This window comes from Sesamum indicum, linkage group LG2, assembly GCF_000512975.1.
Source record: "Sesamum indicum cultivar Zhongzhi No. 13 linkage group LG2, S_indicum_v1.0, whole genome shotgun sequence".
In the NCBI taxonomy this organism is placed as follows: domain Eukaryota; kingdom Viridiplantae; phylum Streptophyta; class Magnoliopsida; order Lamiales; family Pedaliaceae; genus Sesamum; species Sesamum indicum.
In genome coordinates, this window is record NC_026146.1 from 18,056,436 (window position 1) to 18,074,152 (window position 17,717).

General features: G+C 38.4%; 5 protein-coding genes across 5 annotated transcripts in view; 2 read left to right on the forward strand and 3 right to left on the reverse strand.

Annotated features, from left to right (window-relative positions):
• On the reverse strand, positions 1,932-3,493 carry LOC105156658 (protein JINGUBANG). Its single transcript, XM_011072860.2, has one exon. The coding sequence runs from the start codon at positions 3,417-3,419 to the stop codon at positions 2,100-2,102; it is 1,320 nt and encodes a 439-aa protein (XP_011071162.1). The 5' UTR covers positions 3,420-3,493; the 3' UTR covers positions 1,932-2,099.
• LOC105156783 (ABC transporter B family member 15-like) lies at positions 5,294-10,154 on the reverse strand. Its single transcript, XM_011073001.2, has 7 exons — positions 9,972-10,154; positions 9,681-9,735; positions 9,275-9,459; positions 8,739-9,196; positions 7,985-8,525; positions 5,978-7,896; positions 5,294-5,890 (listed from the first exon to the last, which is right to left on the reverse strand). The coding sequence occupies exons 1-7, from the start codon at positions 10,152-10,154 to the stop codon at positions 5,521-5,523; spliced, it is 3,711 nt and encodes a 1,236-aa protein (XP_011071303.1). The 3' UTR covers positions 5,294-5,520.
• On the forward strand, positions 10,934-12,364 carry LOC105156659. The gene is made up of 2 exons (XM_011072861.2): positions 10,934-11,170; positions 11,953-12,364. The coding sequence occupies exons 1-2, from the start codon at positions 11,066-11,068 to the stop codon at positions 12,037-12,039; spliced, it is 192 nt and encodes a 63-aa protein (XP_011071163.1). The 5' UTR covers positions 10,934-11,065; the 3' UTR covers positions 12,040-12,364.
• On the forward strand, positions 13,344-15,148 carry LOC105156660 (vignain). Its single transcript, XM_011072862.2, has 4 exons — positions 13,344-13,985; positions 14,090-14,322; positions 14,396-14,536; positions 14,704-15,148. Exons 1-4 carry the CDS (start codon positions 13,541-13,543, stop codon positions 14,956-14,958), a joined length of 1,074 nt encoding a protein of 357 aa, XP_011071164.1. The 5' UTR covers positions 13,344-13,540; the 3' UTR covers positions 14,959-15,148.
• LOC105156662 (oxysterol-binding protein-related protein 1D) overlaps positions 15,695-17,717 on the reverse strand; it is a 5,374-nt gene continuing 3,351 nt past the window's right edge. Inside the window, exons 6-9 of the mRNA XM_011072863.2 lie at positions 17,572-17,716; positions 17,087-17,395; positions 16,115-16,459; positions 15,695-15,920 (exon numbers count right to left, since the gene is read on the reverse strand). Of these exons, the coding sequence (XP_011071165.1) occupies positions 15,747-15,920; positions 16,115-16,459; positions 17,087-17,395; positions 17,572-17,716 (973 nt within the window). The 3' untranslated portion in view covers positions 15,695-15,746. The remainder of the gene's footprint in view (positions 15,921-16,114; positions 16,460-17,086; positions 17,396-17,571; position 17,717) is intronic.

Genomic DNA, 17,717 nt, shown 5'->3' on the forward strand with positions numbered 1-17,717 from the left:
TTTTTTTTTTTTTTTGGCTGGGGGGGGGGGGGGGGGGGGGTGGGGGCAAGGATAAAAATGGTGACCACATAGTATTCCACACAAATATATTATTATAGATACATATAAAGTGTGTTGAAATTCAAGTTGGCAAGTTGTAAGAAAGAAAAAATATTTAATGCATTTCTTTCTTTATATTTTTACTTTTGCTGGTTTCTTTAGCAGCATGCAAAAACGAATGTTGTGTATATTGCTCTTTTACTTTCTGCCACCAACTTTTAAGGCATGGGCTTATAATGTCTTCAAAACTGCCAAAATTTCCACATATAATTCCAATTCCTTCTACCTACGTAATTCTCTGACAACCATTCATTTCCTTACCTGAGCTTTTCAGGCACAGTTGCAAGGATCATATCTACTGTAATTGCATTTACTGCTGGACTCCTCCAAATTGCATTTACATATGCCTAACAGCTACAAACCCCACTTCCACACTTTGCATTATCATTCTTATTATTACAGCAGTACATATATAACCCATAAGGTTTCTGAAATAAAACATAAAATAAATTATGATGATATATACTCACTTCAAAAAACTACAACAGAAATAAGGACAAAATAAATAATATTCAAATCAAAAAATTGCAAATCAGACGATGGGTGTTAAATGTCTTTTTTCAAATTGTTAATATACTTGTGTAATTTTTTTTTTTAATTAATGTAGGGAGGTTTTGGACTCAGCCCTTAATTAATCATGAAAAAAACATTGTTGTCTTGCTATCCCATTCATCTGTTGACAAGAAGCAGCAAGAGATAGAGTAGAATAAGCTAAAAGAACAAGATAAGCAGGATATTATGGAGTAATTAAACAATTCAAAAAGGCACAAATCACAGTTAGTTAGTTAATTAACAGGGATTGGCGAAAGCTTTGGTTTGTCTTCATCAACTTTTACTTTGAAAAAGGTAGTTAAAGAATATGTATCATGTTCATCTTCAATCAAACATTGTTAGTTAATCTTAATCATGGATTATAATCACGTGATACCTGCTTTAATTAATCGATTAACACTTGATTCCTTCCCTGATTTAATTGACTTAGATTGGCCGACTATTACTGATATTCACGTTCATTGCCTAATAATTTCAATTTATTTGTATCAGGCCAAATAACTAGGTCGTAGGAAGAAAAAGAATGAATAAAGATGGTTCGAATATGCTAAGGTAGCAAAAACTATACGTAGAGTATAAATTTTTTTTAATATGTGAACCACAAACACCAAACTATAAGAATGGTCACCGAATTAAATCATAATGACCCTAAGTAGACAAAATAGATCTAAAATTGATCAGAAGATCAACAAAAAGTTTGAACAGAATTTTCACAAGATTATCCGCCATCACAGCTAGATTAAGCCCAACATGCAATATACAAATAAAAAAAGATAAAATTGGTGATATCAATGCATGAATTCTTAGCTTGGTTTTATCGTTTGAAAATAAACCAAAATTACAAAATTTGGTACATATATATGTAGCTAGATTCTCGGAATTGAAAAAGGACAAATTAAGTGTAATTGGTAATTGGCCAATTAAGCTGGTGTATGTATGTCAAACTAGTTGCGACAAGATGCAGCATCGAAATGAGACATTATACTTTAAACCTGACAAATACCCGACCTTTTATTGTCTGTCCCATTTTCCTAAGTTCACACTACGTACCGCCATAAATATTCGATTAAAGCAGCTGCCTTATTTAGGAAAGCTAAAACGAGTGATTTCCTAATTGAAAAACACGAGTGGGCTATAAACAAGGGGCGCGGTGCCTTTCCCGATTCCTAGTCCTGGTTGCTTTTGTGCTTGTTTATGTATTGATCTGAATGGTTCCATCTATCTTTTACTTGGCAAAAACAGTAATTAAGAAAATAATGAGTTGGAGTTTTATGTATTAATTCACACAAGATTTATCATTACATAATCCACATATGTAATTAACACGAAATCGATCAAGCTGGTAATTAGAAGAAAAAGAGACAAAAGTAATTCTGCTACTCTATACAAGATATGTATGTTTGCATTACTGAAAACAATGATGTATTCAAAAATTCATAAGCCGCGATCTAAAATTTTATTAATTGTTCTGTCATAATCCTTGACGCTGGAAAAGTCTGAACTTGCCACACTTTGATCTCCCCGTCGAAGCTTCCACTGAACACCTTCACACCACCGCCGTCACCCGCCGTCTCCACCGCCAGGGATCTCACCGGCGTCTGGTGCCCGTCCAACACCGCCAAACAGCAGTACCTCCCATCATTCCCTCGTTGCCAAATCCTGACAGTCATGTCACCTGATCCGCTCAACAGTAAATCTTGGACGTTTATCAAACAAAGAATGGCTTTTGCATGACCCCTCAATGCACCCGTCACCGACATGTGGTTGGCGCTGTCCTCTCTCTCCCACACCAAAATGGATCTGTCGCAGGACCCGGAAAACAAAACCGACCCGTCAGGATTTAGTGCTAATGCATTCACAGCCGATTTATGCTTCTCTAACGTGGCTATCAGCCCGTACTTCTTCCCCTCCTTTTTCCAGGCTTTAATCCTCTTATCGGCGGAGCCCGTGTATATCAATCCATCTCTTGATATCACCACCGCATTGATTGCGTCGTCGTGAGCTTCGTTAACGGATTCCAGGCATCGGAAAGTCCGGGCTCCCCAGATTTTAATGCTTTTGTCCCACGATATAGACAACACGAAGTTCTCATCTTGACAGGTTGCGAGTCCCGAAACTGCGTCGTGATGCTCAATCCACAGTTTCTTCTTGTGCCGACGGACTTTAACGTAGTTCTGTGGCAGAATGAATCTACGGAGACGATCTTCAAGAGTTGGGAGCGTGGCGATGAGCTTATGCTGTTTCTGATCATTCAGTTTCCAGGCCCGGATTTTACAGTCTTGATGGGCTGTGAACACCTTCCCGTCGCGAAAGGCGATGGATTTGACAGAACCGGTAGAAACCTTTTCAACATTAAACGTATCGAAAAGGGTGTGATTTATGATCTCGTAGACGTTGATTTCGTTGCCTGAGGCGGCGTAGAGGAGATTGTTGTGGAGGGCAAGGAAATTTATGTGTGCGCGGTGGCTGGGCTTAAGGGAAGCAAGGAGAAGGGCGGTGGCGGAAGAATATGCAGCGGAGTTTTCGGGGGAGGGTATGAGTTTCTGGAGAGAGGGGACTGAGGGAAGGGTTAAGAGGGAGAGGTTGCTCTGGATGCTGCTGTTGCTGGTTGATGATGAATGGGTATCAGAGCTGCTGCTGGTATCATAGATTAGAGATTTTGGTGGAGGAGAGTATAATATTCGTGGAGGAGATGGGGAGGCGGCGTCGCCGGAAGTGGCGATACAGGTGGTGGAAGAGCAGGTGGACAGCCAAGATCGGACCTTCATCTCTGCCGGCTAGAGAGAGAATAGAGTTACCATATAACACCCAAGAAGCTAGAGGGAGAGAAGGAAAAGTTGGGTTATTATAGATACTCGGGAGCCGTTGGTATTACATATTAATATTATATAATTAAGTGATTGATACATGTTATTTATTTAATAAATACTAATCTAAAGTAATCATTGAAAAATGAAAATAAATAAATAAAAAGTCGAGATTCATGGAACTAATCGCCTTAAAACGCCCACTTGATAATTGTTTATACAAGGTTGAATTTCCTGATTTATTACACTTGTACGATATTGACTTCATCATTTTCTTCATAAAATTAAGTTTTTGGTGTTCATATAGTTTGACTATACAAATACTGTCTTCCCACTGTTATTTGAAATTTAACTCTCATCTATTCAACCATGTCTTTTTTTTTTCAGATAATTAGTCTTTTTAAATAAAATTTTCTTTTAATCTATAGTGTAGACAAATCAAATTCCACCCAAAATAACCGGATTCATCCCGGCAAATTTCTTGCTGCCTCATTTTGAGGAGATTTCTCTATTAATTTGGAGGAGTCGACCCAGAATTATTTACTTCACGGAATTCAGGCTCTAACCCAATAACGTTATGAGTTCAAGTCACATAAATATTTGAGGATTGTTTAGTTTTAAGACAAATTATAATGAGTTCTCTTAATATTTGACATTATTACGAAAATCCTATATTGTTTAAAAAATTATCAATATTTTTTTAATTTTAATCGTAATTAGTCCATTCTGTTATTCTTCATTAAGTTTTCATCCATTTTTTGTTATAAACTGACTAAAATGCTTTTATCGATTATGAATTATAATTTTACTTATTATTTTTTTAAAAAATAATTTTTTTAATAAAAAAAGTGGGTAATTTTTTTAAAAAATTTTCATTTACCTCATCTGATTTTTTATAATTTTTTTTAAAGAAAAAGTTAAAAAATACAGTAAGGGCGATAATTTCATACCTCCATTTAATGGTTACGTAATTGATAAAATATCAAGGGGATATTTATAATTTTTCAAACAATATAAAATATTTTTGTAATTACATTAAACCTCGAGAAAGATCCGTTCTAATTTACCGTTTTATTTTGATAGTATTTGTTGGTGTACTTTGATCATATATATAATTTATTGATTAGTTATATATATTGAATATTGATTGTTATAATTATTAATGATTGATATTATAATATTGATCAAGTAATATATATATGAAATTTAGGGGTCCTTGTCGATGTCCCTTTAGACGAAAAATAGAGTTAAGCATGCAATTTACACATTCAACCTATCACATTCACAGAAGCCTCATTCCACTGTATTTGGCTTTGTCAAAATTCTTGCCGTCTTGGAAGCAACAGAAACTTGTACCGGAGGATGTCGTGTTTAGAGGATGAAAACAAGAATGGAAATATATATATTGATCAAATTGCGACATTAGCATCAAGCCATGCACGTTTAACCTTAACATCGATCAAAGATTAGTCATCATACACAAGCTAAAAGTACCTCAATTTTTTGTCATAAAAGCGCGTTTTTGTAGTAGCTCCTTGGCTTCACCGACGGGCAGCAACGATATCGCCCAACTATATATAAATACAGCTTGAGTTAAAATAATAGCCAATTGCATTTTAATAAATGCCCTTTTTCTGAGATGCATGCAAATGCAATAATGGTGCTAACGTGATATTAGCTGCAGAGTCGTGAAAGTTCTTCGTTTAATTATTTCCATTGAAGAATATGACAATGTGAAATCGCATAGAATGGGATTTCTTGAAACACATTATATTACAAATAAACATCATAGAGACAGAGTTATTACGTGGCCCTCCATGGTGGAAATCTCATGACCTAAGAATTTGTTCTTGTTCATAACTTTGTCCCTTAATTACATGATCTTTGGTCCGGTTGAAGTTTGATATCCTGCAGCTGACAATCCCGACTGACATCGATCGCTTCATTAAATTTAGCATAAACTGATTATATGACCACTATTTTACTGATAATAATGTTATAGTAATGCAGGCCTGATTCCCAAGAGCAAGTAACCTTGGAATGTGCTGCATAAGTTCCTTAGTCAACTTGCATAGTAATGCTGTAACTTGACTAAGGAATAGTATGAACCATGATCTCCAAGTGCAAGTAGCTCAGAATGTGACCCATGTTCCACAATCTTTCCGTTCTTGACAACTGCGATGCAATCGGCCATCTGTATCGTGGACAACCGGTGTGCAACAATCACACAAGTTCTCCCAACCATCATGTTCTCGAGTGCTTCTTGGACTAAATTCTCCGACATGCTATCGAGGGCACTGGTTGCCTCATCCAAAAGGAGGATTGATGGATTCTTCAGTATCGCACGCGCAATTGCTATTCTTTGCTTTTGTCCTCCTGAAAGTTGGACTCCTCTTTCTCCACAGTGTGTTTTATAACCATCCTTCATTGAACTGCAAACAAGAGAAAGAGCTATATGTTGCTGCATAGTAAATTGACTAAAAAGTTATATGATGCCGAAAAGGGAGGTGGTGTGGTACCTTATAAATTCATGAGCATGGGCAAGTATTGCAGCTTCCCTGATTTCAGAATCTGTCGCATCATCTCTTCCGTAAACTATATTTTCATGGATGGTTCCGGCAAAAAGAGCTGGTTCTTGGCTCACTAGTGCTATTTGTGATCTCAACTCTCTCAAATTGTAACTTTTGATATCATAGTCGTCTATCAGAACGGACCCTTTTAATGGATCGTAGAATCTCTCAATTAATCCAATGACAGTAGATTTGCCAGAACCACTTTCCCCTACGAGTGCCATTGTTATACCAGCTTCTATCTTGAGACTGAGGCCCTGGAAGATCATTTTTCCTGGCCTTGATGGATAGGAAAAGTAAACATCATTGAACTCTATCTTACCTTGTAGAGTTTCTCTAACTTTGTTACCTCCAAGGTTGTCCGGTTCAATCTTGGTTTTCCGGTCTAGAATTGCAAAAACTGATCTAACTGCACTGCTACCTTTAGATAAATCAGATGTCATGGTTCCTGCATCCGCAATGGTCTTGCCAGTGCTCATCAATATGAAGAAAGCCAGAAAGAGCTGCTTTGAGCTCAGTAATCCCTTGCTCATCAGCATCCCACCATACCAAAACGTCAAAGCTACAGCAGCTACTGTTAGGAATTGGGAACTAAATAGACCTACCCCTGAAATCCATGACTGTCTTATGCTCTCTTTTCGAGGGCCTCTCAGTGTTTCTTCAAAGAGGTCCACAATTCTTTTTTGACAAGAGAATGCAGTAATAGTTCTGTGGTTCACCACTGCTTCACTTGCTAACTGGCTCCCTTCGTTTTGTGCTTCTTGGGCATTTCTAGACATTTGTTTCTTCAAAACAGTTTGGAAATAAAAGCTGACTATAAGAAAAGGTTGTATTGCAATCAATACAGATGCAACTCGCCATGCAACAATTAATCCAAGTGCAAAGGACAGAAAAGCATTAGCAGAAACCTGAACCAGTAATGAGATACGATCACCAACAAGAGAGCGAACCGTGTTGGCTTCAGTGGAAAGCCGTGCGCAAACTGCAGCACTAGTATTTTCGTCTTGGTCAAACCACCCAATCTCAAAACTGAGTATGTTCTGAAGAAGCTTTTCACGGATTCGTTTGGTTAATCTTTCTCCCATGATTGCAAAATTGTAATGCTGGAGTATATTAAAAAAGAAGGTGATAACCGCAATACTGAGAAAGACGCTGCTGTAAAATCTCGTCTCCAACTTCACTTTCGAGCTTTTATCCTCAAAATAAGCAGAGACGAGAGCTCCCATGCAATAGGCGTTCACAGGCTGCACAGCCCCAAATCCAACAGCTCCTACACAGCCAAGCAAGGCCCTCTTCCACTCTGGTTTATTCACTTCAAGCAAACGCCATTGCGAAAGAGTTGGAGATGAAGAATAATCTGATTTTACATCACTGTCACAACGATGAAGACTGAAGGAGGAAGCAGGGCTATTTTGAATTGATGAAAGCAAACTCATGGGCAGTGCATCGGTAAAGGGGGAAGCAGGGCTATTATGGGCATACACTATTGTCTTTGGGCTTCTTTCATCCGGTGAATATCCATTCTGTATCGCTGAATTCTGCAACCTCACCATCTGACTGTAGATTCCACCTTCCCCATGATTCATTTGCATCAGCTCATCATGGGTACCTGATTCAACAACTCTCCCTGATTTGAGCACCATGATCTTGTCAACATTCCGGATTGAAGAAAGCCGGTGAGCAATGAGTAGAGTTGTCCTGCCTTGTGAAGCTTGATCAATGGCCTCCTGTACTACACTTTCAGATTGTGCATCCAAAGCACTTGTAGCTTCATCAAGTAAAAGAATTCTTGGATCTCTGAGTAATGCTCTTGCTATAGCAATCCTTTGCTTTTGCCCTCCTGATAATTGAACGCCAAGCTGTCCCACCTGAGTTTTTGCCATACTACTACAAAGTCAGAGGAATAACAGAAACGACTGTGTTAGAGTTCAAATAAGGAAAAAGTGGCTGGCTTACTTGAGTATCATATCCTTGTGGGAATTCTAGGATGAAATCATGTGCATTTGCCGCTTTAGCCGCCTTTATAACCAGTTCCAGTGGAGCATCTTCCTTTCCAAACAGTATATTTTTCTTTATGGATGTGGCGAAGAGAAATGGCTCCTGATTAACCAGCCCAAATTGAGACCTCAGCCATTTTAGCTGGAGTCTCTTAATTCTGTGCCCATCAAGTAGTATGTCTCCTTCGACGGGGTCATAGAACCTTTCAAGCAAGGAAACAATTGTCGATTTCCCAGAACCACTTCCACCCACAAGGCCAACTTTTTCACCAGGTTTTACCTTAAGACTAAGTCCCTGAAGGACTGGCTCATCTTTTCTTGATGGATAACTGAAATAAACTTCTCTGAACTCAATTTGTCCCCTCACATTTGCAAAAACTTTCCCTTTGTCATTCTCAGAGTCTATTTCTGGAACACGATCAATCATCTCAAATATCCGCTTTGCAGCAGCTAATGCATCGACTATAAATGGCACATTAGGTAGAGCAGTCATACAGGACCTGAAATTACAAGAAGCACAGATTAATATGCATGCAAAATATCTACAGGCAGGCAAAGACTGAGGTAGCTTTGGAGAAATTATGAAGACAAGCAAACTCTATAAATAGTTCATCTATAGATTGTAAATCTTATCAGTTGCTTGATTTTCCGATCAGCTTAATGGATACTTTTTGTTCATATGGGGAGAGTACAGTGGAGGATAAAGGGCTCACAGTCCTCCAAGGACGATAGAGATTCCAGCTATGAAAACATGGCCACCACTTTCTCCTCTTTCAGTGACAAGAAGACCTCCAACCCAAGACTGAAATGCCCAAGTTGCAAAAATCATACCCATGCTTCCAATCATCAACCCCTTCATTAATCCTTGCTTTATGCCAAGATTCATGCTTTCATCAAGGGCACGGCTGAACTTATCAACCGTTTTCTGCTCTCCCACATAGGAATAAACCGTTCTAATATTTGACATTGCCTGTTCTATGATACTGCCTGCAACCCCATAGGCATCCTTACTCTTGACTCCCATGTCCATCATTAACTTTCCAAATCCGACACCTGGGGTTATAAATCCAAGGGCGAAAGGAAGAGAAGCCAATGCTATTCGCCAGGAGAGTAGGAAGGCAACAATAACGCCAAATATGAGTGCAGACGACTGAGCCACGGAATTGGGAATCTGTCAAGAAAAAAGGATAAATTAGGACTATTGTTTTGACAAAAGAAACAACTACGAGAGATGGTTGAATGAACAAACCTTATCAGCTATAACATCCTGAATGGTGTGAGTATCAGCGGAGATGTTTGAGACAACTTGGAAAGTTGTCGAGGAAGCATCTTGGTTATCAAAGAAACCAACTTCCTGTCTGAGGACTGATTTTAAATATTCCATACGTATTCTTGATGTTTGCCTCTCAGCAGTTCTTGTCCAGCAAAGTCCTTCTGAGATATCGGAAGGGGCCATGAAATAAACAACATAACCATAAACGTATTCAAGTTTTTCAATGTTACTACTAATTCCATTTTTATGATGAATGGAGGAATTGCTTCTCATGGCAGTTTCTCAAGATAAGCAGAATAGTTTACATGAAATAAGGAATGGTTATGTTAGATGAGAACAATAGCTCCATTGGACCAAAGTGAATTCAGAGAGTAGCACATACCTAAGAAACAAGAAAAGCCAACTCCAAAAGCAACATAGAGTAGCCTGAGTCCATACTGCACAAAAACATAGAAAAAGATATTTCACTTTGAAACAAAAACATAAAGAAAGAAATTTCACTCTGAAGCAGTGGAAGAGATAGCAAAATTCCTTTTAATTTATTGTGCATTTCTAACAGGTTGAATTTAAGTACCAACCCCACTAACAGCACATGTTTCTGTTCAGACGTTTGGATACCACAAATACGACATTTCATATAGATTTCCTGAAACTTGGGAGACCATATGCATACCTTGTCGACGACCTCATTGGCAATAGACTGATCAGCAGTCCCAAACGCATCTATTGCTCCACTTAACATGTACATGGTCATTGGAGCTGCCAATCCTTCTCCAATGCTGCCCAGAGCACCAAGAAACATCAACAACTTGTCAATACTGTCAGCAAACCTGAAAAGTCCACACGTAGTTCCCATTTTCAGTTTTTAGCCTAACTTTTTAAGCCTCAAACTTCAAAACGATGTTCAACTGTTGAAAAATGATACAAAATTTTCAAGGAGCTCGTCCAGCATTCGTTTCATTTACAAAAGGGTGGACTTGGACCAACTTATATCTTAAGCGGCTGCATGATTCAGAGCCTTTCTCTTAACAGATAGTGACTATGTATCCTGTCCTAAAGCCATCGTCGTTTAGCGGAAGAGTATCCATTCATTTCCTCCATTTAAAAACCTCATTGCCACCCCAGCAACGAAATGATACACTCAAGCCATCCCAAGACAACCAAAACAAAAAAAGAGAACGATAATGCCAAAGTACTGATTTTAATACAGTTTCTTTGCACAGCAAAGACCTTTGTGCAAGAACCAAAACTTCAACATCAAAATCCAAACAAAGCATCTGATACACACACATTATGTATAACCAACAATTGAATTTTCACATACCTGAAGATGATATTTTCTGCAAATTACTGTGCAAGTAAAAATGCTAACATGTATCTCATGTGCAGTGAAATCAAGTGAATTGTTTGTTCAAGTGCTAATACATTATTTCAATCTTTTGGTGAAATATTGAAATGTTTATTGATCAAGAGAACAACAAAGATGAATAAATAATTTTTCAAATGTTTAGTTAAGTTAAAAAATGAATAATAAACAATTTTCAAGAACTTGATAATATACGAATTACTAGTTTAAATAACCGGTGTACAGAAATTTAAGTCACACTCCAAACGCAGTCGTTTATGTAATACGAGTAGACTACGTCGTTTTGCCCCAAATCGTTCGCACAAAATGGGGCAAAAATGACAAGAATTCAGAAACAATAGCAAGGACTCCAATCGAACTTCCATTGAAGCAACAAGAAGCGTATTGTTCATTTGTTGAAGATGGTGAAAGTTGCAACGTTCTTTGCTATGTCATTTGGCGCCTTCCTTTTCTGGCAAACTATGGACAAAGTCCATGTCTGGATTGCCCTTCACCAGGATGAAAAGGTATAGACGCACACCACTTTGTATATTTCGTTGGATTTTGCTTTACGATAGCTACTATGTAAAGAATTTTCGATTTTATGAGAATTTATGAGTTTGTTCTGCTGAGAAAAGGTAAGATCTTTGGTGTGGGATTTCTTAATTTTTTTAGATCGGATATATGAAAACGCATTTCTATATGCATATGCGATCGATTTGTTATTCGAAACAAGAACGGGTAGTTTTTGGAGTTTTAGGTTTTGGGGATCTTTTAGTTGGATCGGATTGCATTTATGTTTCTTTCAGTCCTTGAATCAAGAAATCTTTCCTACTTCTGCTTAGCACCAGTCTTCCAGCTCATAAAACCTATTTGAAGAAGAATTAAGTCATTCTCAGTGTTGATTGCTTTGTTCTTTTGAAGATTTGACCTTTGGAATGGACTGTTAAGTGCTCGAACTTTCTGAGTTTTCTTATATGCATGACATTTTTAGGTTAGTAAGAAATTATTCATGAATGTATTTAGTCTTGTTAAGGGATTTGCAAGCTTGAAGTTTGAACCTTGGAATTGGAACTCTAAACTTCTGATGACAACTGTAACTTGGAATTTTGCATCTGCTGCTTCCAAGCCTCGAGTTTGTTGCATCAGATAATTAGTATGTTGAGTCGGGACTTAATTATGTTATTGCACATCGTTGAGCTGTTGGCCTTACTAGTCTGATCTAGAAGTTTTATTTGGTTAAAGCAATGCGCGACCATCAATTGATTCAGTGCTAAAAGGATGAGCTTTCTGCCTGTTTAATCTGCAGAAGGAGAGAATGGAGAAAGAGGCTGAGATAAGGAGAATGAGAGAGGAGCTCTATCAACAACAAAGAGAGAGGGACTCTCTTGCCTAAGTTGCTGAGAAAACGGATTGTCTTCGCAGCTAGAACAGCCTATCTTCTTCCTCTGTCTTTTTGAATTGTAACCATCTTGCTGGACTTGATTCAGATAAAGTGTGGATCTTGTACCAAGCATATGATTGACACTGATATACTTTGGTCCGTACTTTTAAGCAGTTCTTAGGAGATAGGGATGGGTGTTAAGTTTTATGCTCATTTTAGTTGCTTTTAGCATGGTAAATAATACCATCTGTTGGTCTTGGTTGGTTGAGCCATGTTTTAGTCTAGAAACCATCTTCATATATTCAATGAACTTGTATGGTTCCCATTCATGGATCTATTTCTCTGTTTGCGTTGCATGGTTATTCACAGGTTTATAAAGGTATGCTATGTTACATATCGTACTTTGATCGGCTACTTCTGGATTGTTTTTGTCAATTTTGTTGTCTTAACAAGACATGCCTCAGAATCGTCATTAACAGTTTAAAGTATAATTAGAATGTTAAATTTAGTGAACCATGTCATCCATTTTTGTGAGGTACTAAAAACCAGTGAAAGTTTTACTGCAGAAACATTCCCTTGGAAAGAAAGGGGTTCGTATCTTGATATTTCTGTAAATGATCATGATACAATTGTTTGTTTAGATATTAAATAAAGCTGAAGGAAGCTGAAACATTGTAACTGTCTAACTCGGCAGCGTCACTCTGTTCGTCTCCTCTGTAACAGTATTAGAATTTTTCATCAGCTCAGCCACAATCCATATTTTGCTTCGAGAAGATTCAAAAGCCTGACAATGAACTGTAAACTTGAACAGGGCCATGATATCAGCGTGAGAGGTGTTGCTGGAAAGGTGATCGGCTGAAACATTTGGGTTGTATGCGGTGCATTTAGCCGCAAATGTGATAAGAGATTTATATTCGTCATGTAATTAGTTTCCCCTCCAAATCATTTTTCAATGCAATTTTTCTGTCAAGAGGACATATAGCTAGATATAAGTTCAAATTTGTTGTAATAAATCAAGAAGGTCAAGTGCAAATGGCAAACTAGCATGTTAATAATATCAGGCTATTGATGATATTTCAAGCTTGAACCAGTTTCTTAGCACAAATGCAAAAGATTTAAACTTTTGCATAGAATAGAAAAGATGAAAATTGAAAACACTTTATGATATAACCTGGAAAAAGATGGTGCTTAAAAGCGTGTAGCCACAGAAAACAACTCGTCACCTTCTGCCGAACAATCAAAACAAACACAGCGTGGATGGCATGTTAAGGATATATCATATCTAATACAGAACTCACCTCCAAAATAGCAAAAAGCTTTCTCCCTTAATTTCAGCAAAAGAGGCTGCAGGTATGAAATCACTATGCTGCAAGTAGTTTCCTCCTCAAGCCTACTTGTGTGCCTATATAAACACATTCCCTTAAGTAGTTTTCCATGCCTTTGAGATAGGATTTTATCCACTTCTTCGTGGAGGAAAAACAAAAAACTGATATCTTGATTTTGAAAGATCTCAATGATGGGGATGGGAAGAGCTCTTTTGGTTTCTGTTTTCCTAGCTATGGTTTTTGGCCTTGCAAAAAGCATAGAGTTCACAGAAAAAGACCTGGCTTCTGATGAGAACCTGTGGAATCTGTATGAAAGATGGAGGAGCCACCACACTATTTCACGGGACCTGACCGAGAAACAAAAGCGTTTCAATGTGTTTAAAGCTAATGTGCAGCACATTCACAAGGTGAACCAGATGGACAAGCCTTACAAGCTGAAGCTCAACAAGTTTGCTGATATGACCAACCTAGAATTCAGAAACTTTTACAGTTCCAAAATCAAGCACCACCAAATGCTTCGTGGCAGCAGGGCCAGCACTGGATTCATGTACGAAAAGGCTAACAATCTGCCAGCATCCATTGATTGGCGAAAGCAAGGTGCTGTCACTGCTATCAAGGATCAAGGGAACTGTGGTATGTTTCCGGTTATTGTTGTGGATCTGTTGTAGGCACAGAGGTGAGTTTTTCATTTCTGGTTATCATCCAAATGCCTTCTTAAGTTTCTGCAATTTTCACAGGTAGTTGTTGGGCATTCTCAACTGTAGTGGGAGTTGAGGGGATAAACAAAATTAAAACCGGTAATTTAGTCTCATTGTCTGAGCAAGAACTGGTTGATTGTGAGAAAGATAATGAGGGCTGCAATGGAGGACTCATGGAGAAAGCATACGAGTTCATCAAGAAACAGGGTGGCCTAACAACCGAGAGCGTGTATCCCTACAAGGCTAGAGATGGAAGCTGCGATGCAGCAAAGGTCGAAAACATCATCTGTCAGAAACTCGTGGATACATTAAAAACAATAAAACTTACCTGAGATTGTTTTGCAGATGAATGCACCAGTTGTGAGGATTGATGGGCATGAAAATGTTCCTGAAAACAATGAGGAAGCCCTAATGAAAGCTGTTGCCAACCAGCCTGTTTCTGTAGCAATTGACGCTTCTGGTTCTAATATGCAATTCTACTCAGAGGTACAAAATCCATTTCCCGCCACCTGAATTATTCAATCAAGAGGCTAAACAAAACAAAAGTTAGGAATTAGGACAAGTAAAAATTTCCCTTTTCACTATTTTAAAATACAAAATCCAAGCATTATAATTCAGGAAAGTTTGAATAAAAGTATGTTTCTAAATTGCAGGGAGTCTACACAGGAGACTGTGGCACAGAGCTAGACCATGGGGTCGCCGTGGTGGGATATGGAACCACTGTTGATGGGACCAAATACTGGACTGTGAAGAATTCTTGGGGGCCTGAATGGGGAGAACAGGGCTACATTAGGCTGCAGCGTGGTATCGATGCAGTAGAGGGGCTGTGTGGCATAGCCATGCAGGCTTCATATCCGGTAAAGCTATCATCAGACAATCCTAAGCCACCACCAAAAGACGAGCTCTGAGTTGGGCAAAGTATTTGGTCTGCACCGAAGTCTAGCTAGATGCATGATATATGCCAAGAGCTATGTAGTATTAAGTATTTGCTCCTTTTATTCCCAGGTTAGTTAGAAGAATAAACTGTTATGAGTATTGTGGATGAGATGGAAGTCTCTGTAATCCATAGTTTTTCTTATTCATTGGTTTTTACTTTCCTCCTTTGGTTACTCAACTCGTTGGTATCAAACATCAAACCATGTAAGGCAAAGAAAAATAAATAAACAAATAAGTTGGAATGTCCATAAAAGTGACTGAAAATGATGAAGATAAAAACATGAATTAGGAGAGAAATGTTGGCTTATCTTCACACGACTGTAACCAATGGGAGGATGAGATGAATGTACTCCCCACTGAGGCAAATTACAACCTAAACTAAAGTCTCAAATAAACGAACGGCAGCAACCGCAACAAGACATATAATTTGCCTTGAAAGTAAAACAAAGACCCAACATATGATGTTGCTATGCATCTTTCTCAAAAGTATCAACGTCTCAGACATTAGCTGCTCATCAGCATGGTTTAACTAACTTTGCAATGGGAAAAACATCACCTTAAGTGATTGTCACAAAACTTTTTAGGGATAATAACATATTAATAGGATAACCAAGGGTATATTCTTAATCAATAGGACATACAAGATCTGGAATCTTCTCCCGGTTTTCTGTGGTCTTCCCTTGGAAAAATTGCACTTTTTAGCCTTCGTAAAAACAGTAGAATTGACTGAACTATGGAAGCTGCTCAGCGGAGAAGCAGCTCACTCTTCTGCTGCACAAACAGGGAAGTCGCAGGGCTGTCTGAATATATCAGGGATTTCATCCCAGTTTTGTTTCTCTCTTGCCTCCCAGTATCCACCCATGTAACGATAACAACCGTCCTCGTCCTTCTGGAACCATCTTGGTTTCCAGCCTCTGTCTTGCAGCTTCCTTGCCTGCAATATTTAACTCTTAGATTAAAAAAAAAAAAAAGAAGCTGGATATTTCAATGACAAAGCAAAGGCCAAAATTACTTGACCAGAAAAAAGAAGGATTTGCTACATACACCAAACAACTATTCAAAGAGAAAGGATAAGGCACTTGTCCAATCATGTTAGTACAGAACAGTCTGATGTTTACAAATATGCACCTGTCTCTGCAATTGTTCAAGTCTTAGCTTCTCTGCATTTGCAAGCTCATATTCTCCATTCTCCAAATGCCTTTGATCCGGTCTCAACCTCGAGTCTGTTGGTGGAAGCTTCTTTTGTAACTCTGGAGTCAGTTCATTTAGAGATATAGCAAATGGCGTGAGATTATATCTTGTCTTGGCAACAGATTTATCTCTTTCCCACAGCAAAACAGCTTCTGTCATTGGATCATATCCATTTGGTTTTGTAGTTGGATCTCCCATCACATAATACATAGCTTCATCCCACTTCCCAAGCAAAACTGCCATCTTCTTTCCAGTTCTATTGTCTTGCACAAATCCATGAACCTATGTTTGACACAATAACATAGAGATCAACTTAATGTAAACAAGGAGAGACAAAATTTAACTAGCAACATCTTATAGGTAACCCTTTGTAGCCAAAAATGATTGCAAATCCACAGGCTAGAGGAATGCTGTTAAACATCAACAATGTTAGGTTGGAGAGAAATGGGGGATTGGGAACTCATTTCCCTCCTGGTCTAATGGACTTCTGCAGAAAAGACACAAGACAAGTCAAGGGAAAATGACTTTAGTGGGGCTTGGTTGACCTTGAGGCATGGACTTGTGGCCTTTTAATTTGGTTTTGGGCATACAATGTATAGCTATTACACTCAGGGCACGTGTTTAATGCCACGGATGAGCTTTTGTCCATGTAGCCCGGGCCATTTGCTGGTTGCTCAAGTACCACTTTGATTCCATAAGAACTAATATGCAATGCTCCCACAAATATGGTTTAAGGGTTTAGCCCACAAATACAACTCAACATAAAAATAATTTATCTTTCTTCATAGAAAACATATGTTGCATTACTTTTCCCCCCTAGTCGCAAAAGTGCAGTGCGAAGGGGTGGGGTTAAACTGGAAAATTGGCTTAAAAAAATTTACATTTTTATTTGGAGAATATAAAATTCACCTGATGCGGGTTTCTGTCTATGATAGACTGCTCTTTGAACTTGATCTTGCAAGAGTAAGTACCACTACCTTTGATACGCATGGTGCCATAATGGTCACAATAGATTTTACCAATTATGATGTTGTATATAGAAGTAGTGACCTTGCTCCACTGAAATGTCTCACCATCTTCAAACTGCAGTGTAAGAACCCCCACGGGATCAAGCTGGATGGATCGACCCCAGAACTTGCCTTTGAGGTTAGAATCTGCCCAAAATTTCCATCCCCTGCCCTCACAATGACAGGCAACGATCATTGGATGATGACTAACCTGAAACACAAAAAGAAGCTGATATTCACCCAACACTTACTAAAAGTTAAGACTGCATTTGTATCTAAGTAACAAAACAGAAAACAAGCTTCCCCTATTTATTACCACAACTTGACTATAGAACAGCAGAAAATGGGCATGCAAATCACTAGAAAGATCATAAGATGGAAAAGAACCTTCTCTGAGAAGAATCTTAAACCCTTATCTGGATAGTCAGCCTCATATGTTTCCCCGAGTAGAGGATTGAAGGGTTTGCATTGCCGGCCTTCTGTTGATGCATAACCAGAGACTGCAAAAGCTGCTACATTTAGAATTCTCATCA